Raw genomic sequence first — 22,974 nt, 5'->3', positions numbered from 1 at the left:
GAAAAAAGGGAGGGGCGGCGCGCGCAGCTTGTCGGGAGTTGTAGTTTACTGTACTAGGAAGACGATTCTGTGCTCTAAGCCTCCAACTACAAGGCCCACAAGGCAACGCTTCATTCGCAGCGTGTTTTCCCCCCCTCCCTCCTCCTCCTCCCCCCTCCCCTCTCCTCCTGGTCGCGCGGCATCCGGCAGTTTCGCTCTCTCTCTCTCTCTCTCTCTCTCTGCAGGTCAGGCCGGGGAGGTGGGCTCGCTCCTCGCGAAAGAAAGAAACCCACCCCCACCCCCCCCGGCTTCCTTCGCGAACCCCTTTGCTCACCAGAGAGACTCTCTCCCAGAGCCTTAAATGCGGCTGGGGCTTTTGGAGCAGACGAGGGCCGCCGACGCTAAAAACCGGCGCGCGCTCTTTCGGCAGCCGCGGCTTCGCTGCTTCAGTCCCACCCGATTTAAGATGGGGGGGGGGGGAAAGGAGGTTTTTTTCCAGGAGATTCCAAAAGACAAGCAGGCAGGCAGGCAGGAGTCCGTCCGTCCCTTCATCATCAAACTAACTGCCTGTCTATATCTAGTCTCTCCCCCATCTAATCTATTCTATACATATCCATCTATCTACTTACCTACCTATCATCTGTCTGTCTGTTTGTTTGTCTGTCTATCTATCTATCTATCTATCTACCTACCTACCTACCTACCTACCTATCTTCTCTCTCTCCACCTATCTATTCTATGCATATCTATGCATGCATGCATCCATCCATCCATGCACCCACCTACCTATCTACCTACCTACAAATCTATCTATCTATCTATCTATCTATCTATCTATCTATCTATCTATCTATCTACCTATCTTCTCTCTCCACCTATCTAATCTATTCTATGTATATCTATGTATCCATCCATCCATCCATCTACCTATCTTCTCTCTCTACCTATCTATTCTATGCATATCTATGCATGCATGCATCCATCCATCCATGCACCCACCTACCTATCTACCTACCTACAAATCAATCTATCTATCTATCTATCTATCTATCTATCTATCTATCTATCTATCTATCTATCTATCTATCTATCTATCTACCTATCTTCTCTCTCCACCTATCTAATCTATTCTATGTATATCTATGTATCCATCCATCCATCCATCTACCTATCTTCTCTCTCTACCTATCTATTCTATGCATATCTATGCATGCATGCATCCATCCATCCATGCACCCACCTACCTATCTACCTACCTACAAATCAATCAATCTATCTATCTATCTATCTACCTATCTTCTCTCTCCACCTATCTAATCTATTCTATGTATATCTATGTATCCATCCATCCATCCATCCATCTACCTATCTTCTCTCTCTACCTATCTATTCTATGCATATCTATGCATGCATGCATCCATCCATCCATGCACCCACCTACCTATCTACCTACCTACAAATCTATCTATCTATCTATCTATCTATCTATCTATCTATCTATCTATCTATCTATCTATCTATCTATCTATCTATCTATCTATCTATCTATCTATCTATCTACCTACCTACCTACCTACCTACCTACCTACCTACCTACCTATCTATCTACCTATCTTCTCTCTCCACCTATCTATTCTATGTATTTACTTGCAGATGTGCTTCTTCATTCAGTATGTGAATGCCACATGTTGAGGGATTTAAAATTATATATTACATTTATGCCAATATTTTGTTTTTATTATATAAAACTAAATTTAAAGAAGTTTCAATTAAATTAGTTATAAGCGAAAGATGTGTAAGATGTTCCACAAAGACATAAAATCCACAGCTTTTAGTTTCACTTCAGTTAATGAAAATATCAGTTTCCTCCAATTCATAAGAAATTCACCACTCTGCATTAAAAAATGCAGATGTGGCACACACCAGCAGGATTGATTTAAATCAAGGTGTTTTAAATAATTGATTTAAATCATGAGAACTCTTATGTTATATCATTGATTAAAATCAATTTTACAGTGATATTTCTTGACATATTTTTAAACAATTGTGAAAATGTGATTAAACATTAATTTATAGTTCAGTAAGCATTTTGCAATATAGTTTGATTAATTTGAGCAGTTACTTTATGAATTAACTTGATTTTTATTATTTGTGAAATAGTGCATAATAATTATTTATTTGCCTAACTGTAAGCAATAATACAGCATATGAATTCTGAAATCATACATATCAAGGATGATTATATTTAATTAAACATAATTTTAAATAAAAACATTAATTTTTGCTGTTGGAACAAACTTTAGCATTGTTATCCAATTATGGTCCTTAAATTTGACTTCAAATACCTTTAGATTTTGATACTCTCAGCATTATAGCAATTGCTGAAGTTTTGTTCTTTTTATATAACTAGAGCTTTGGTGTTTGTTTTTAACTCAGACAGCTTATCAGATAGATATACTCTTGTGATTAACATATTAAAGCCTATAAGGGCAGCCTATTTTTCAGTGAAGCTGCAAAGTATCTAAATGTTAGCCAGAGTCACTGTGAGAGTAAGATTTATTTTATATAAATTTGTCAAATTTATTATGGTGAATAAGACCTGGGGCTGTAATTAATGTTTCTAGAAATTTGAATATAGGAGGAAAACTGTCCTGTTTTAATTATACATTTTCAAAAAACTCAAATTGTTGTATTTCTTCATAAGGTAATGTCTTGACTCATGCAGTAATTGGCTTATATATACAATTAAACCTCAACTCAATACAATATGGGTGGGTTTTCCTCAAAATATGATATTGAATGTTTAAATATAAAATTATAAAAATATACTAATCTAAAATAGAGTTTAATATACAGAATGTATATTTCAGTAAAACTATGCCTTTTACTCTGGTGCTGCTTTATTTTGTATGTCAAGAATGGCTTTGTTAGACTTTGTTGTGAACAAGAAAAGCCCTGAATTCTTTCTTTCTCAAGACCAAATCTTCTGAAAGATTTGGCAGGAACAGATCTACCAGTTTCCACAAAGTTGTTTATGAAACAATATAACTCACGAAGAAGTGATCTTTAAATACTCAGCACAAGAATTGAAACAAAGTCTTACTTTTTGTAGCTTTTAGAATACCTTCTGGAAGTATTTCAGTATATGAATATATTGCTTAATATATTTCATTTATCTGAAAATATAATATTCCATTTAATGGCTACACATACAGAGAGAGGGGAGGTAGCGGGAGAGAGATTTTAAGATAAACTTGTTAAACTAGCCTTTATCTGTATTTCTTGTCTTCAGCGTTAATCTGCACAGGTTTATCTCAAAAGATTGTAGCATAACTTTCCAGGTCATGTTGGAAAGAGGAATAGGAACAAAAAAAATAATAATATTGGGGCAGATAAAGTATTTCAGGGTCTCTAATAAACTTTTAGTAAAAAGTACTGTTGACAGTTCATAATACTTAATTATGAAATCTCAAGTGTAAAAGGATTATTATTTTTCCTGTAAACTGCCCTTTGATTTCATTATGTACTAGAAGATGTGTTAAAATTCATTTAAAGAATAATATTAATAAACATTAATATATAAATAGCCAGGCAATCAGGTATGATCCTGCTCTGGAATTTATCTGTCTAGTATTTACACATTACACATTGAGTCAGTTGCTTAGGCTATTAATGATATTGGCTTGATATGACTTCAGGTTTTCAAAATAAAACATATTTAAATGTTTGGGTAAGATAGCTGTGCTTGGAAGCTGGCCTCAGCAACTTTTATCTACAGCCTGATCCATGGCAAATTAATTACACTACTTATGCAGCTATTGCACCGTACTCTATAGGAAGCTATCCTAGTTCTACAGTAACTTGTGTTACTGGGGCTACTTTATCTCCTGATAAGTCCATAATTAACTTGTCACTACTGTTTAATGCTTACGGTATGTAGAGAATCAGTTAATGGCATCACTAAAGCGGTAGTAGCCTGAAGGAGAAGTTCATGCCCACTGGGAAGGCTATCAGGGATTGCTTAAACACAAAGCACCAGGGCCTGACTGGAAAGGTATTAGGAGAACAAGTTAACAAATGCTACAGATGCAGATATAGTTAGTCTCTGATGGCATTCTTGATTTGGGATCAGGCTAATTTCTATATGAAAGAAAAAGTAAGTGGTGTTTTTTAGTTGTGGATAGTAAATTTCTACCCTTTTCCTGGAAAGTAAATTTATGGCATTTCAATGGGGTTTGCGTACGTGTATATGAGTACAGGCTTTTGTTACAGGGTAGTTTATTTATGTTACTGTATATATATTATAATGTTAAGAATGTTGCTTTCTTTGAAGACTATATGACTATTCCTTATACTGCCCTAGAGGCCACTAACATAAAAGATGGCATCCTAATGCATGTGTTGAATGTTAAAAACTCAGGTTATATAGCAGTGGTTTTTTCCTCAATTCTCAATTTAATCAGAGTTGAATCATGGTCTCACGGGAACAAAATGCAGTTCCTTTCTGCATCATCATCAACCATAGTGAGCCATGATACAGCTATTTTATGGTAAATTTCAGACTATTTTGACAAAGAAAGCATTACCCATTCATAGGGACAAACAAAAAACCCATGGAATCTTAAGCTAAATCTTAAGTATATGATATGTGCACTTTCTAAACTGCACATATGTCAGTGTATTATATCTTTAAAGATTTCCCATGTTAGAAAAATTTCCTGTTTGCAGCACTTGTAGAGTCAGCAAACTACCCGGTGCAGTCTGCATTGCCCGTCCCCAGAAGTCGAGGGGTGAAACTGAATGCACGTTCTACCAATAGCACAACTCGTAAAAGCAAGCACTTGTTAAATCTATTTGTTTTTATTATAGACATCGATCTGCCAGTCGCAATAATGCATTTATGGACATTTTTCTGCAAGCACAGCGCTGGTGGCAGTTTTTACTGACAAATTGAGTCATATGGACAGTAGTTCAAAATAAGCTTACTTTATTGACAGATTGTGCAGTTCTGTAGTTCACTGTATTCTTAAGAAAGCTGGAGTGGCAAAAAAAGGAAGCTTTCGGTAATGTAAGACAATTGGTCTAGTTTCTGAAGTGCATATTAGAAAGGTAGCTTCATTTTTACATTTTTGCCTTCGGTTTTATGCTCCCTGAAGAGAGAGGACTCCCCAGGACGAAACACAGCATGCATGTTTTAGGAAGGGCCCCTGCAAACCTGAAACAGTTGTGGTAATAGTCATTGTTTTGGCTAACATATATGAGTTTACTTCTTCCCATGTAATTTAGGCTGGGGCTACAGTCAGATTTAGGTTAGAGCATTCTATATTCATGCATTGTGAAATACTTTTTTAAAAAAAATCTATTCTGATTTAATTGAGTGTACTGTTTCTCCCACTCTCACCAATCACTCATAATTTTTTGGGAACAACTTTACTTTTAGCTTTCTACCTGTTCCATACTACCTGCCCCTAACCTCCAAGGGGCTCAGTATTTATATCAATCCACTGTATATATGTGAATTTTCTGTCAGATTTCACAAAACCTATTAGAACCATGGCCCTGTATTTGGTGAGTAACAGCATAGTTCTGCACTGCAAGCAAGAAGTTAAGTCCCAAGATACACGTTGTAGGACTTGTCTTATTTCCTTTTTGAATCAACAGAAATGTGACGGATCCTTCCTGGCCTTGTAAGCAGAAAAATATCTGGTAAGTATTTATGTAACATTTTGGCCTGGTCTAAGAATATTTGATTCTTGCCTTGAGAGCTTTAGTCGTACTGTTTGGCACTGAATCTGTGTGGAAAAGGTAGTGACAGGAAGTGAAGCTATCTGGCACAGGATGGTAGCTGTCAATAATAGCTGTCCCACTTCTTATACACTTAAAGATCCTAATGCATTCAGAACAATACCTGCATTATTAGATTAACAACATCTGTTGATGTGGTGCTTAAAAGTTTGTGAACCTTCAGTATTTCTGCAAATGTGACCTGAAATGTGATATTTTCTCCATACAAGGCCTAAAACTAGGTTATAGGACTTCAATTAAAGAAATGAGTGGATCTTGACATCTAACAGGTGGGCTGTCCACGATGGCCTTCGACCTGGATATCTGAGAGACCGCCTCCTGCTACATACCTCCCAACGGTCGATAAGAACTCACAGGCTAGGCCTCCTCCGAGTGCCGTCGACCGGACAATGCTGGCTGGCGACCCCTCGGGGGAGAGCCTTTTCTGTAGCTGCTCCGGCTCTGGGGAACGATCTCCCCGCAGAGATCCGGACTCTTCCCACTCTCTCGGACTTCCAAAAAGCCACCAAAACCTGGCTGTTCCGGCAGGCCTGGGGCTGCTGATCTATGGTCCAGCCCCCATCTAAGCCAAATGTATGTTGTGTTTTTTAAACTCTTTTCATTTCTCCCCTATTTGTTATTTTATTTTATCTCGTATTTGTAAGCCGCCCGGAGTCCTACGGGATTGGGCGGCATATAAGCTTATTAAATTACGAATTAATTAGGTGGCTGGAAAGGCCTATAGGGGCATGAAGTGTTCTGCCACATGTATGGGCACCATTGTCGCAGCATTTGCAGTTCTGGCTTTGCAGAGTGCTCATGGTTGTTTTGTCCTCAAATGTCTAGCAGCTTTGGTGGATCAGCATGCACCATGTCGATCAATCTTGTGCCAGGGTTTGCCAGGAGGTGGTGTCAATTTCCAGGGACTTGAAGGTGGCTTTCAACGTGTCTTTGTATCGCTTCCTGTCCCCCATGCGATCACTTTCCTTGAGACAGTTTACCATAAAGCAGCTGTTTGGGGGATGTGATGGTCTGGAATCTTTGCCACATGGGCTGCCCAGCGTCTTTGGGCTTTCATCAGCAGGGTGGGAACTGAAGGCAGGCCTGCTCTGAAGAAGATTTCTGTGTCTGATCCTCAGTATTCTACGGAGGCAGGTTTAGTTTAGTTTAGTTTTATTTGTCTTGTATGCCGCCCACTCCCGAAGGACTCCGGGCGGCTTACAATAAACAAGGGAGGGGATAAATAAACAAAACAATACTTTAAAATCCACAACAGTCACAGTTTCCGTGGGGCTGGATATTTCGAAAGCCCCCCGGCCTGCTGGAGCAGCCAGGACTTAACGGCTTTGCGGAAGGCCGGGAGGGTAGTGAGGGTCCGGATTTCAACGGGGAGGTCGTTTCAGAGGGCTGGAGCTGCGACAGAGAAGGCTCTCCCCCGGCGAGTCGCCAGCCGACATTGGCTGGCAGATGGAATCCGGAGGAGGCCTAACCTGTGAGATCTAAGGTCATGTGGAAGTGGTTCAATTTCCTAGTGTGCCTCCTGCATATAGTCCAAGTCTCACTGGCGTACATCAGGGTAGTTATCACTACTTCTCGGTTACACTTTGAGCTTTGTAGCAAGGCTTTATTCCATGGCAGTCCCACACATTGGTCAGTAGTCTGCCAAATGCAGAGCTTGCCTTGGCAATTCTGCAGTTGACCACAACGTCAATTGTCGTTGCGTGGGAGAGGGTGCTGCCAGGGTATGTAAATTGGTCCACCGCTTGCAGCTTTTGTCCCTTCACAGATCCACTGAAAATGATCCAAAGTGACATATTTGTGAGTCCCAGGTGCATTTGGTATCCCACAGATCCTATTGATGCTATTTGCTTTTGTAAAAGAAATAAATTTCTCACAGTATATCTGCCTTTTCTTTAGGTTAGAACTAGATGGTTTCTCAACATTTTTAACATTTCCCAACTCATATATCTTTACTTTTCTTTAGGTTTTTTTTTCTTTATTTTTCATATTTCTAAGGCGGAGCTCCTCAACGTTTCTGGCGTTACAGACCAGCGGGGAAGAGGGGATAGTTCTGTGCGAGCAACGGGGGAAGCGTGCGGCAGCTCCATTTGTGTAAGCAGTGGGCATGCATGCCCATCACTTGCGCAAATGGAGAGTGTGTGCATGTGCTCTCCCGCTGCTTGCGCAAGTGGGCATGCACATGTGCGCATGTTCACCTGTCACTTCTCAGGCCCAGTTCCGAATAGCTCAAGGTCTGGTAATGGGCTGTGAGCTGGTAGTTGGGGACTCCTGTTGTAAGGCAAAATGTCTGGAGATTTATGCAACTTTTAAAACAGCAATAAATTATATAACCAAAAGAATGATTCATGTCCCAAAAAATATTCAAACTAACATGCAGAATCAGAGGGAGAGAGAAAGAGAGGTTTAACCGGGAGTATTGACAGAAGCCCATGATGTGCCCTACCCAAGACCTGAGGGGGGGGGGGGGATCTAGTTTTATAGACCATTTAAGCATCATGGTAGGCCAGATCCTTGACAGGATGCTGTTCCAGAGGGCAGTGCTGTAATACAGTGTTTCTCAACCTTGGCAACTTGAAGATGTCTGGACTTCAACTCCCAGAATTCCCCAGCCAGCATTCGCTGGCTGGGGAATTCTGGGAGTTGAAGTCCAGACATCTTCAAGTTGCCAAGGTTGAGAAACACTGCTGTAATAGAGAAGGCCCACTTGAGTCCTATCAGAGGTACGTTGCTGTGAATTGAATTAGTTAAATATATATGTCAGATCCAAGTTACAGAGTAACACATTCTGCCCCTTCCTGCCTTTTGTAAAAATTATGGATTATTTCAGAATTCAATTCATTTAAATCAGAATACCAGATAAATCAGTGCCTCCTAGATGTTTTGAGCTACAACTTTTATAAAACCTTTTCATTGACTAGGCCTGATGGAAACTAAACCAGATGATACCAGATTGTATATTATTTGACTATGTTACGAAAGTGAAACATTGCTGACAGAAGACATGCTAATTGTTCAATGAGTGTGCAAGCTGTGTTCCTGCAACCTTGTCTTGTTAGTCAATAAGAGAGAGTAACATTGCCTTGTAACACTGCAAGATGCTGACTGATCAATTGATGTTATAATGATATTTAAATTGTCTTATGGTTATTTAGATCAATCATTGTAAAGTGCAAGCAATGAAATAATTATTTTAAGTACTGAAAAACATTTAGATGCTTCAGCATTTCTGCACAATAATCTATTGCAGGCTGGTGTTTTTGAATACAGTCATTACTGTTCAAGGAAATTACAAACAAAAAGTGAATGGTGGAGTGGATTTTGACAATTGTTTAGCCCATTTCTGTGAAAATAGCATTGTTACTGATGGGATTATCTGCAGAAATAATTCCTGCAAAAGATGAATCTAATGGCTATCACCATCGTGATGGGCATTAAACTGTTATGAAAACTTAAGTCTTTAGCAGCCCAGTAACCTGGATTTTCTCTATTAGTGCTGTGTTAAGATCTTTCCAATATATTTAACTAAACACTTGCCTAGATAATGTAACTACTTTACTGTAGCATAAAATAAAACCAGAATTATAAGTAGCAAGTTGGTAGGTATATATTGCATCCAGTGGAGTAAAAGTAGAGCCAGTACAAATACAGATGGTTTATGGATTGTTGCCTAAACTATTGCTCCTTGAAATAGGAGTTAGTTGAGAGAAGTGTTCATGAGTAGGAAGAAGACAAAAGATTGCTGCTATAATTATTGCACATAAAACAGTCCTCTCTTACTGAGTATGCTTTGTTTTATATTGTGCCATTAATATTTAAAAGGAGGATTTGAATTCTTTTCAGTTATCTCCTTTTAGTGGTTGTTGATAATTCCATAGTGAGAGCCTCTAAGAATATGATTAACCTTGAGGGTCATCTTATAATATAATTATTAATGATTGATTCTATGCTCGAGATCAATATAAAAAGTTAAATTGCTTGGCATATATTTGAGTTTGATTTTTTTACATTTGGTAAGCATGACAACTGGTATTGGCTCTATATAAAATGTGTTTGAAGGTCTAAAAGTATGCAGCTTAGTTTTTAAATAATTATGGCTAGATGTGGTGGTTCTTACATGACATATGTTAATATGGGCAATAGTGTTAACAACGTGTGCCACTAATAGTTAGGGTGTGGATGAACAGTAATTGATCTTCCTGGGAGTGCTGTAATGTAAAAACAATTCAGGCTGTTTGAAGTATATTTTACAAGTGCGCGTGGGGCCTTTGGGATGTTACATTGAAAAACCCAATTGTACAGTTACCATGGGAACCCAATTAGAATAGATTGCTTGGTTTTTTCATCTTGACCAAAAATCTAATGTACTTTAAATGTTTTCATATGAAATTTTATTCATAGTCTGGATTGATATAATAATAGCTTTTATTTGAATAATAAATTGAGATAGGCTTGTATGTATTAGGACTTTCCAGTTTTGGGCAGGAAGAGAATTTTGTGCATTTATTGTGTTTTTAAAATTCCGTTAACCATGGAATGGTAGCTTTGTAATGAGGCCACTTATAGCTATTTTTTTGCCTGCTTAAGAATTTTTTTAAAAAAATTAAATCGAACTCAGAGAAGTGAATGTAAGTAAAAGGTATTTACAAATATATTAGGATTGGGGGCAGAGAAGCAGTGAATTCTCCTTGAAGGTTTTCAAGAAAAGAGTGTATTAGTTGGAAGGTAAACATTTTTTCAAGGTTTTTAGAATAACGCATACAATATTCTCTGTATCTCCTCATATTTCAAATCTGGAAGTGTAATTTGATGGAAAAGGTAATCTCTGCAGAGAAATGCACGCACATTTGTGCTAATATGAGAAACAAAAAGGGAAGATGTAAAAATCATTAAAATATATATTTAAATTAAAAATTATTTAAATGAAAAACAATTGATGATTTAAAATGACTCATTTTAAGCATGTTGTCATTTCATTGTTTAAAATGATTCTTTGAATATCTCTTTAGATATTGGGAATGGAACCTAGTTTCAGTTATACTTTTCCTTTTCTCTCATGCTGGCATCTTCTCTGAGTGGCAAGCTAAGGCACGTCTAACATCTAACTCTGCAAGAGAATCAGCAGCTTGCTGTGGAACACATTCCAACCTCTGCTTTTGATCTACTAACGGAGAATATACTCAGATTCAGCCAAATGACAGCACAATTCCAGGAGCCAGGACTAGCAATGTCAGTTGTTAAAAGTGTCCATGACCTTTTAGCCAATGAAATGGCTAAAGACAGATTATGACTTTGCATTTCATGATACTGACAATAGTCTAAATATCCTTATGTTCTGTTATATTTGTGCTGATAAATAAATAAAGGGAGACTAGTATAGATCTATTTCAAGCTATTTAGCTCTCATCAGCTAGCCATACCCTTGCTGGGTATGGGAGGCAATACAGCCCAGGTTCGATTCCCAGCAAGGGTATGGCTAGCTGATGAGAGCTAAATAGCTTGGAATAGATCTATACTAGTCTCCCTTTATTTATTTATCAGCACAAATATAACAAATGTAACAAAAAGGCAACAGTAAAAAAAAAATTTGGGTTTCTGTCTGGATGCTCTCTTGTGACGAGCCGAAGGACAGAGAATGGAAGTGTGATCTTCCTCCCATATTTGGGCATACCAGGGGTTGTGACTTTAAATATATCCTTATGTTCTGTATATACAAAGTGGAAGATTTCCATAGATGGGTAGGATCTCAACAAAATATTGTAGTGTTTAGTGCCTTGTTCAGGTTTCTTGTACTTTCTTTCAAGATTCTTCATTCCATCGTCCCATGGTAGTTCCTCCTATCTAATTTTCTCTTCAGGGAAAAGATGTGTTTTTGGAAGCTGCCTTACATTAGATTAGATGCTGCCTAGGTAATACTAACTACTTTCAGTGAGAGTGGCTCTGCAAGATCTTACGTAGATCTTGATATGTATGCTATGTCTTTTAATTGTGTGTTCTAATCTTTATATTTTTAATTATATTTAATTTGGTATCATATATGGTCTATTACGGAATGTTGGCTTCTCCTTTAAATATTATAGAGAATATTTTGTTCCTGGGGGCTTCATTAATACAGCCCAAAAACTTTATGAGAACTAGTTATAACTCTGTGAACTCATTCATACTTTCTACATTGTATTAGCGAAAAAGGCTCTAAAAGAACTACGAATTTCCCCTCAGGATAGCTGGTGCTTGCGGTCACAAGACTTCCATTGGGGAGGTGGGGTGTGAGTGTGGGTGCTAGGACCCGAAAGATGGTGAACTATGCCAGTTGAAATTCACATACTGTTCTCTGAATGGAGAGAATGATAATAATTCAAATGTCTCCTTTTATGCCAGCCAATATAAAACATTTAAGTTTCATGTTTGAAGATATAGAAACGTGTATAGTTATATTTCATAATGTTTCCCATAGCTATTTTCATAACAGTTTAGCAAATCAGAATGTAAACATTTCATGGGATACAAACACTTAGAAATATTAATGATAAGCTAGTTGAAAATTCTTTGGTATGTGTTTGAAATAATTTCTATTTTTTTTCCTGTTTTCTTTAGGTAGTCTTCCATTGCTCTAAACATACCTACATCTAGTAGCTCATCTAGAGAGTAGTCTTACTGAATTTTGAAATGCTTCTTTTCCTTTGAAAAAGCTGCCTAGTCTGCTCAATTTCTGAAATTTCTGTTTTACAATTTACAATTACAATTACGTTAAAATTAACCTTTAAAGCATGGGTGTCAAACTTGCGGTGTCATGTTGCTGTTAGGTGTCGCGTCATGACTTTTTTCACAGACCTGGGGTGGGCGTGGCCTGCATGTGACACATCTGGGCCATGGGCTGCCAGTTTCAGACCCCTTCTTTAAAGGATCAAGAGTTATGATGATTGATAAAAATAAAGTTAGGTGAGTAAATTAATCAGTAAATTAATCATACTTCTTGGTAGCAAAATTTAAAATTTGTGATTATAAGAAAATGAATGTTGCGAGTTTATTTTTTGCAAATGGTTTTCTTTGTAGAAAGTAAGCTTAATGACTATAAAAATAGATTATCTCAATTTTAAAAAATATGCTTCTCCATTTTATTTTAGAAATCTAGGTCTTGGCTGGTCACATTACCTGTACTAAATTGGGTTAGCATGATTGAAAGGGGATATAATTTCTATTCAGGCTGTTCAGAGCTCTTTATTTTTAACACACGTTTAACTAAAACACTTGGGAGAAGTCCATTTGTTAAAAATTCAACATCCCCACCCCTCTAATTAAGATCTGAGAATATTCCCTGTGTATACGTGTCTGAATTAGCAAAGAGAAGGCCTCCAGCAAACAAAATGAAGCTAATCTACATTTTTCATTGTAACTTAGGTTGTTACAACTGCAGACTGGTAAGGCAAACTGGTAAAAAAGTTTTAGAGAGACAGGTGACTTCAGATAGGTAAGTTCTTTAGTATTGAGTTTGTTTGTCATTTTCTATCAGCGTTTTAGGCCATCGTAATAAAAACAAGTTCTTTTGAAATAGGCTTTGCTGAAATAAATGGACCTGAATTCCAAATGGTAACTTTGACCCGGATGTAAATAACTGATTGGTAAACCAATCTAAATCATTCTGCCCTTGAGTGGAAGAAGACCCATTAGATCTCACATGGTCGGCCTCCTCCAGATTCCGTCCACCAGCCAATGCCATCTGGCTACTACCCGGGGGAGGGCCTTCTCTGTAGCAGCTCCGGCCCTTTGGAATGAACTCCCCGCGGAGAGCCAAGGTGGCGCAGTGGTTAAATGCAGCACTGCAGGCACTTCAGCTGACTGCAGTTCTGCAGTTCGGCTGTTCAAATCTCACCGGCTCAGGGTTGACTCAGCCTTCCATCCTTCCGAGGTGGGTAAAATGAGGACCCAGATTGTTGGGGGCAATATGCTGACTCTCTGTAAACCGCTTAGAGAGGGCTGAAAGCCCTATGAAGCGGTATATAAGTCTAACTGCTATTGCTATTGCTATCCGGACCCTCACCTCTCTCCAGGCCTTCCGGAAAGCCGTCAAAACCTGGCTGTGCCGGCAGGCCTGGGGTTGATGAGTTCCCTTCCCCTCTCGAATGGTATGGCTGTGTGATTTTCGTGTATTTTAATTATGTGTACTGTGTTTATGTCCCCTTTCCCCCCTGAGTTGTTCGCCGCCCTGAGTCCCTCCTGGAGAAGGGCGGCATACAAATAAACTAAATACAAATACAAATACAATACAAGAAATTAGCCTGACTAGAAATAATGGAAACAGAGAAGTGGCACAGAGACACACAAACACACACGCATACACAACACAGGGAGTATATAATAGCTGGAATGAACTATTTTTACAGGTTTTTGAATGGATCTTAAGTTGCTGATCTTTCCTGTGGATTTCTATTTCACAAGACAAGTGATGAAAGAAAGCTTCATATAGTCGTTTGGTGATTATGACTCATTACAGATGATAAATGACCTTGCTGAACTTCAAAATTCCTGTTTGCTCAATAGAAAAGAAAACCCCCATTTTCTATGTCAGGCTGCGAAATGTGGAATCAGTTTTTCATGAGTTTGTATACAAGAAAAGAAGACGTACCATGAGCCATGACATTGTTGTACACAGCTGCTTATAAATGAATGCTTTTGTGTGTTTTTTTTTCTTAATGAGTTTCATTCTTTTCTTTTTTCTTAGGCATTTGACATGGCTTCAGAACTGCATAAACAAGTAAGTTGCTGTAAGGGTGGTGGGAGAAAAATAGTGCATTTAAGCCGACGAGCAAAGTAATAATGTTGGAGAAGAATTCACATAACAAAGTTGGCATCCTTCCCCAGTGTCCAGCAGTCAGTGTTAAAAATCCAGTCGACAAGATTGATGCTGCATTGTAAATCTCAGTAACTCTGTCATGGTTGGTAACAGGCAGCAGTAGACCTCTCTGCATCACATATTTATCTTCCACAGAGCATAACCTAATTGAACGTTGCTGTACTTTTAGGGTTAACTGAGCCTTTTCTGCCCTTCTGCGACTAGATTAATCTTCTTAAAAGCAAAAGAAATAAAATCTAAAGTTTTGTCTTCACATTGATATTGTGAATCCATGTGTAGTGTTTGATATTCTGTGTATTTAATGGATGTATAAATTCTACACAGCAATATATTTTAACAATAGTTTATCAAACAGCAGCATTGGTAGCTGATGTCCCATTTAAATGCAGAGTACGTTACAAAAATCATAAGGTATGAATATGTTATTTGAAAAATATTCTTTTCTTTCCCTCCTTCATTTGTCCCTTTCTGATGGTAAGAGAGCTTGTTCAAAATGTGTGTTAATTCAGTGCAACTCATATTTACAAATCACATAATAAGTCAAACCCAGCAGGTGTGAGAGTTTCTGCTTTTTAATTTATTTGACAGTTTCTACAGATTGGCTTGATTTAGGGTATGCCTTCTACAATTCCACACTTCACAAGAATAAAACCATAGAAAAATTATTAATATGAAATCATAGTATTTTTTTCTTACAATCTATTTTAATTTTTTGACTCTTTACATGATAGTCTTAATGAATTGCAATGTTGTCTACATGCCTATTCATATATCCCTCACTTAATTACTTAAATCCGTGGAAAATTATAAACGATATTTAAATTTCCTCTTTATGTTTCACTCTTAGAGGTGAAGGCACACACTATTGCTTTATATTGCAGGATAATATTAAGCATGCATGTAGAATTAGAGTTATTGGGTTTACGCTATTACTGACAATCAGTAATGGCTTGCAGAATCTATTGAAAATCACTCCTGAATTTTGTCCCAGCTCTAGGATTCTTGGGCAAGGGAAAATAGCATTTTAAGGACGCCGCCAAAGTGCCATAAAACAATAAATAAGTCTTATTCCTTTTAATTTCTGGAACCTATAATTGAAAATAGACTGTTTTCCACAATTTAACCTGATTAATCTGGCTGTCATTATATACTTCCCTATAGTGGAGAGGATATATATCTTCTTCAAAAAACAGGCTCAGTACAAACTCCCTCACGCTAAATTCGGTAGTAATAGTGACCATTTTTTCCATAGTTAATGAGCATAAAAAGTTTATTGTGATTTTATATATCCCAGCTTTTCGTGTTAAAATGGGTTGGGAAGTTGTGTAATTTGTAGAGCAGGGATGTCAAACTCACGGCGTCGTGTTGTCACGTGACATGCGTGGCCAGCGCATGATGCACCTGGCCTGTGCCCTGTGAGTTTGATACTCCTGATGTAGAGGATCTAAAAATTCTTCATTTAACTTCCTCTCCCTGGTTTCACTTTTAGTTTTGTTTTTGTTTTTTAAAAAAACCATTTTATATCACTCTTAAATGAGGTAAGTTTGCTGTACTAATGTGAATGATAGTTCAGCTAATATATATATAAATAGTTATACTGTGCTGTATTTTGGATGTTAAAAATACTGCATCAATTCCTGCCCAGGCTCTTAGTTCTTGCTTTAGTTCTACATAAGCCCAATTTCAAACTCAGCTTTCCTTGTTCCTGTGTACTATGAATGTTAAGATTTATAGCCACTTGCATATAATATACAGTTCAGAACGTCAACAACAATCTTCTTTGGAGATGTTTGACCAACTGTTTAAGATCAGCAAATATCCAATGAATATACAATTTATTTTAGCATCAGATTTTATATATGTTACATAGATAACAATTTTACAATTATTGCAAAACAATTGTCTGGATCTGTTTTAACAATGGCAGTGGAAATAGTCTTATTTGCTTCTGAGCTGAGCTCAGTTTAAAAGTTAAAGAGAAATATTGTTAATAGGATTACACATATTGCTTGGATGGATTATTATTACTATTATCCTCTAGTTCTGACTTTTCAGGTGTAGCTATTTTAGTATTATGGAGGATGATGGATGATCCAGGAAAGTTTCTTTTGAAGCACTTCTGATATTGTGCAATGCACTTGGGGGTCAGCTGCACTTGACTGATGCATGATTTATCTGATGTCCCTGCCACTTTCAGAGATAAAGCTGCTATTTTATCACAAATGCCAGCAACTGTGACTTAGAATTTATATGCTTTCTTTTTCAAATAATTGGTATGATTATTTTCTGGTGTAGCAATAAAATTATAGAGGTAATTGCACACAAATGTGAGATAGTACCAAAATACAATAAAATTAACCTGAATTAGCCTGACTTGTCAATGAAGTATTTATGAAATGTATTTTTTGCAATAAGAGAGACCAATATTATAGCTGGAAGGTGAGTTATTGCCTTAATGTAATACAGTTTGAAATTTAAAAAAGAAACTTACAGTTGAGCCTGATTGTGCTTTTGAAATTAAGCTGAAATGATATAATTGGCAGCAATAATACATTGCAAAGGTAATATCTTTTATTGTGTTATGCCTAGTTGCCTTTTCTCTTAGTTTGTTCTGATTTGAGCTTGTCAAATAACATGAGAAAGTCTTCTGTGAAATTTTGTCCATTTCAATAAGAGTATATTATATATAATTTGCTTTGCCATTCTGTTTTCATGTCTGGAAAGCAATTGGTTTTTGGAAGTGCTATGCTCATTTCTAGTGATCATGGAGTGAGTTTGGGCAGTACAGAACATGGAATTTAGATAGCTATTGTTCCTGTGGGAGAACATCCTGTGAAGAGTAAAAAGAAAAGGCAAGGAGAGAATTGTGATTGTCTGCAGCTGGAGCATATGCTGATATGATTGAGATTAAATTATATCATATTTTACCTTTTGTTGCAGATTTATGTATAAAATATTGGTCAATGTAAATGGCTGTTTTTCCCTATCCCCTAGACACCCCCTAGAAAATTTGCTCATTAGCTTACTTGTCAAATCTTTTAAACAATGGTTCTCTTCCCCCGCCCCCCTGAGATATATATGGTTCTTTATTGGAGGGAATGTATAAAATGGTATGCAGATATTTTCTTCTTTACAGTCCATTTCTCTGCCTTGGCTAATTCTTTAGAAAACTGTTGCTACTATTTCACCAAACCCTATAAGCCCTTCAACTCCAACATTTTACAAAAAGCATTGCACTTTTAAAGAAGTATAGACAGAACGTTGTAAAGTTAAAAATTGTGCAGACTTTCAGATTTTGCTCATTAGCTCACTTGTCAAAGCTATTTAACAAGGCTTTCCTTTAGGTATTATTTTCTCTGCGTTGAATCAGTTTTTCTTTTCCTGATCTCTACATTGACAAATTCATGGATTTTAACCTAAAAGTGTAATTCAACTTTTTCCTGTAGTAGTAGAACACTCCAGTTTTACTATTTGAAAGCATCTGATTTAAGAATGGAATTATGCCTTGAAATTTCTTAACAGATTTTTTTTTTTTTAGAAAAAACGATTCTATATTTTGCTTAATGCTGATGTGTTTTATTTCACATTTATTTCTGCCCTCAAGTGACAAGCCTGTAGTGGGCATTGAACCATGGAATATGGCTGTCGTGTTGGAGTTGGTCAACAAACACAATTTTCTTAAATGTGGGAATTATTACTGCTTTCATGGTTCATTTGTTTCGTTGTTGATTTGGATCATATGACCACTTCTGATGATTAAGTGACAAATCTGACAGTCAAGGCATTTTTTTAAAGTTGCTGGTTTTGCCGCTATGGTGACGGTTCATTTGATCAAAAAGAATATTCTGGACATAGGACAGGCAGTTAGTGAAAACAGCCAGAATATATTGCGGAATAGTTGTACTCCTTTGTGGATGGAGTATCAGCTGTTGTAACTGCCTACTCCTTTTTGTACTTTTGTTCTAAAACATCTAGCAACTTTGCCTTAATCCTTGCTTCTTGGCTGCTTAAGAACTCGCATCTTTTTTTTTCTAAAGTTTTTCAGTCTCTCCCCACTAGACTGGTGTCGTTGAATTTTATATGATACGGAAATAAGTTAACTTTGGATTGTGAAAAAAAATTATTCAGAATAAGTAATAAAGAAAAAATGAAAATGTCAATATATGTTGATTTTTGCTGGCTTAAAAAGTAATGTGTAAATACTGATATTTTTCATCTATCAGTGGATTATCCCATAGGTGCTTTTTCAAGAGGCAACTGAACTTCCTTGTTGCTCTTTGAAGCTGGATTTTTTGGGGATTTTTTTTTTTAAGATGTTTCACTTCTCATCCAAGAAGTTTATTCAGCTCCGACTGGATGGTTGGAAAAGCTTCTTGGATGAGAAGTGAAACATCTTCAAAAAATAATAATAATCCCCAAATGTCCATCTGCCTCTTGAAAAAGCACCTTTGGGACAACCATGATCTGAATGACTGAAAATCTCCATAGACATCAGTGGATTGGAAAATCTGATTTGAATTTAGAATTCAATATTCTTGGCAATATTAAGTGCCAAGGAACGGGTGATTTTTCTGGGTAATTGGTTCCAGGTTTCTTTAACTAGCATTGAATTGGAATCTGTTTTCAGTAACTTAATTCATTATTTTGTGGCCTGTTCATTGGGATAATATAGGACAGGTCTTAACCTTCTTCTGTATGACTTTTTGTTAATTTTTTATCAGTGATCAGTATAGAATTGAAGTAATTATTATATCTGATGATTACATTTGCCTTTTTAAATAACACCATTTGTTTATTCCTCTCCAATTATTCAGATACTATTCTGTCAGACCTACTTCAGCTTGAATATCTAAGTAAGAATGATCCTTAACTCCATTTACTGAGAAAGATATAGTTTACTAGAAGTCAAATTAATTACAGTAATGCATAGCCAAAACTAAAACCAAAAATTTTGTGCCCAAATTTCCAAGTCTTAACTTTTCCCTCCCTTAGTTACCTCCGTCACTGTGCCCCCATGTCCACTCAAATACAAATAAGATATTTTTAGAATGGTCACTTCAGTCATAGGTTCCATTCCCAAGCCAATTGTCCTTGAAGTCCACCTTTGAGAGATACAGTGAAGTTTTGTTTCCTTCAAAGCATCTCTGCTCCCATCCAGCCCCTCTATGAGTCCATGGCAGCTGATACTGAATGGTTGCGAAGCTCAAGCGTGAAATGGCATCTGACACTATTCTAAAACGTTTCCACAATTTCTTTTGCAAAATTAGATATTTCCCTTTCCAAATATCTTTGTTGTTGATTTTTAAGAACAAAAACTTTGGTTGTCTCAGTTGAATGTCATTCTGTTATTTTCTACCCATATTTCTTAATAGTCAAGTTTGTATTGAATATTATTTTTGACTTCTACAACATTAGCTATACAGTTTTACAATTCTGTTTTATCCGAAAGTTTGATAACATTTTTTTCTACCTTCAAATTATAATGTTGATGACTATAAGGATGAAAACGAAATCTTATGGCATCTCACTCAATTTTCAATTTCATGAGAAACAACAGTATTTATTTCTTTAATTTAAATTATTCGCATGACTGCCCGTCTTAAAACACAAAATTGAGAAACCCACAACTCAACAACCCAAACTATAAAACCATAAAACATAACCAAAATGAATGGCTATAAACAAGAGTAATTAAATATAATATGAATTTTTATATCAATTAATGCAAAACAGAATAATTGAATAATATGTTTGAATTATTGACAAAATGTCTGGTGGGTTATATAATCATATAAGACCTTGTCTCAACTGGTGGCAGTTCTTTATAGATACCGAATGGAGATATTAATGTTAATTTAACAGATTAGAAATATTACATATCTACAGTTCTTCTATTTCCCTTGCTGGGATGAACTGTTGTAGTCCGTTATTCTTCTGCTTTGGACACTAATAAAGGTATCATGCTGTTTTACGCTCTCTGGTGTATATAGAAGTATGGAGATGTCTTTCTTTCTGTATAAGTTTGAATTGATGTCTTTTGGGAACTGACATCATTCCTATCACATGTTCGTGTTCCCTTATGGTGTCCCACAAGAAATCTATATTCAGGTATTGCTCCTTAACAGCTGGGAAGGGATCACTAATCTCTCTCTTTCTCTCATATAACCAAGTATATAGGGATTTAATCTCTTGAGCTGAGTCAACAGATAAAGATTATATTCAGGATATTTCAACTTTAATTAGTTTCTTCTCTTCTTGATACCCCTTAAAATCCATGATGAGATTTCAGCATGTTGGGCAATTGTCAGCTGTGCTTGGCTTTTCTTTGTACCTGATGAAGATAGAAAGAATGCCTTGATTCCTTGTAGAATCAGAAGTGATTACTAGAACTGGGTCTTTTGTGAGCCACAAACCTTAGTTAAATGTTTAATGTCGCCAAGATTCTCCAAATCAATTGTTTATACTCATTGTTTATATATAGGTAGAGTGAAAAGATGCCTTGTGAAGATTTGCTATAGGTCAATATTGGCTAACCTTTTCGGTACTGAGTGCCGGAACTGGAATGTGCACACTGGAGCATCAGAACCCAGAAGCCAACGGCCAGCTGCTCTTCTGGGTTCCGTTGTGCGCAGTCACACCAGAGAGCTGGACTGGCATGCATGTGCGCCAACCAGCTGCTCTCTTCCAGGTTCAGGAGGTTCATGTGAAGACCAGCAGGCCAGCGCACATGTGCACATTTGAACCCAAAAGAGCAGCTGCCTGGCGCACACATGCATGCCAGACCAGCTACCCAGCACACATGCATAGGACAGAACCCGGAAGAGTAGCTGGCACCGGCGCGCATGCCCACAGAGAGGGCTCTGCGTGCCACCTCTGGAACATGTGCCATAAGTTCGCCATCGTGGCTAGAGGTAATCTGCTGGATATTATCCAGAATTACAGAAGTGACATTCTTTGGTAGTTAAGGTTTAGATTGGAAAGACCAGGCAAAAACTACGCAAAAGCTGGATATATGGGATAAAAGAGAAAAAATGTGGTGTATATAGTGAAATAAAAAGCCAGAAAAACTTTCTTAGAAATATAAAGTGGGGAAGAGAATAATATGAAGAATTTGAAAACTTGGGAAAAATAGGGTTGGTAGTTTCAAGATGTTCAAAATTAAGTGAATAACACAGCTGTTGGCTCACAGCAGAGCAAAGTTATATATAGTAAGACCTTTTTATTTATCCTGATAGGACTATTTTTAGATTTCCTATCTAGAAGTAACCATCATCAAGAGCATGGGCAAGTTTAGTAATATAATGTAATCTGTATGGTCATTTGGATTAGCTCTTCCATTTTATTTATAAGGGAAGAACGGTTCATGTGGGGAAAATAAACAGTGTTCATTGTTTAAAAGCAAAATCTACCTTGTTCCCTAATTGTAGCTATACTAAACTTTGCTGAAAATTCAGTGGTAGATGTTTTGCAAATTTTCAGTAGCTGCCCCCATTCTTCTTTTCATTTCAATCAGAGATTTGTTCACCTTATCCCTCCTAGGCCTTAAGAAAAGGCTTTCCAATTGCAGGTAGGATTCATGGGTGCATGACTTTTGTGTTTTTGCTTTGTATTATTTCTGATATGTTTATATGTACTTGGTAGGTCTGAATAATATGATTTTTCGTATTGGTATTATTAACCACATAGGCTCTGGCAAGGGATGGGAAACAAGCAAACTAGGTAAGTAAACAGTGTAGACTACACATACATTAAATTTAGAAAACTATTATATCTGGCATGTTTCCAAAGCACTTGGCTTTCATAACTAATTACCACATCACATTAAAATAAAACTTGTCAGAAAGATTTGAAAATAACTTCACATTAATAAAAAAAATTCTAAAAAAACATGTCAGCTTTTTTATTTGAAAATATCTTAAAAAGAGGTGAAGGTAAAATATACCTTATTTTATTTGTTTTATGGGATCATTCAGTTTGCCCTTACAAAAAGCTCCTCTTCCAGTGAGATGAGTCAGATTCAATTAGTCTAGACTTTGTAATTCATAATCGATAGTTATTATAAAAGTTCTGTAGAACTTTTGTATAACCAGGTAATGTCTGGAAAGAAAAGGTCATTAACATAATCTATTTTTGTTTTAATCAGATGTTTTTAAAATTATTGGGCTCATTAGCAAGTTGCATTTCTGTATTTTAAAAATAGTTGATTATCAAAGGTTTTTGCGTACTGTGATTGTATTTTTTTCTTTCTCAAAAGACCTTTTGAATTTAAATTTTCGATCCTCTTTTCATTTCTTTTCAAAAATAAATCATAGTAATGCAGACACAGAAATCCTTACAGTTTT

General features: G+C 36.8%; 1 protein-coding gene across 4 annotated transcripts in view; it reads left to right on the top strand.

The window, feature by feature from the left end:
* The first annotated feature begins 202 nt into the window (after positions 1–202).
* Positions 203–22,974, top strand: part of MGMT (O-6-methylguanine-DNA methyltransferase) — a 216,988-nt gene continuing 194,216 nt past the window's right edge. Inside the window, exons 1-3 of one of the 4 annotated variants that reach the window (XM_032224857.1) lie at positions 5,657–5,685; positions 13,180–13,249; positions 14,501–14,533. In XM_032224857.1, coding sequence (XP_032080748.1) covers positions 14,510–14,533 — 24 coding nt within the window. In that variant the 5' untranslated portion in view covers positions 5,657–5,685; positions 13,180–13,249; positions 14,501–14,509. Of the gene's footprint in view, positions 225–5,653; positions 5,686–13,116; positions 13,250–14,500; positions 14,534–22,974 lie in introns of those variants that run through there. The other 3 variants (XM_032224859.1, XM_032224860.1, XM_032224858.1) reach the window with 3 other exon arrangements.

Source organism: Thamnophis elegans, chromosome 10 (genome assembly GCF_009769535.1).
Source record: "Thamnophis elegans isolate rThaEle1 chromosome 10, rThaEle1.pri, whole genome shotgun sequence".
Taxonomy (NCBI): domain Eukaryota; kingdom Metazoa; phylum Chordata; class Lepidosauria; order Squamata; family Colubridae; genus Thamnophis; species Thamnophis elegans.
This window is presented reverse-complemented; position numbering and strand designations above follow the sequence as displayed.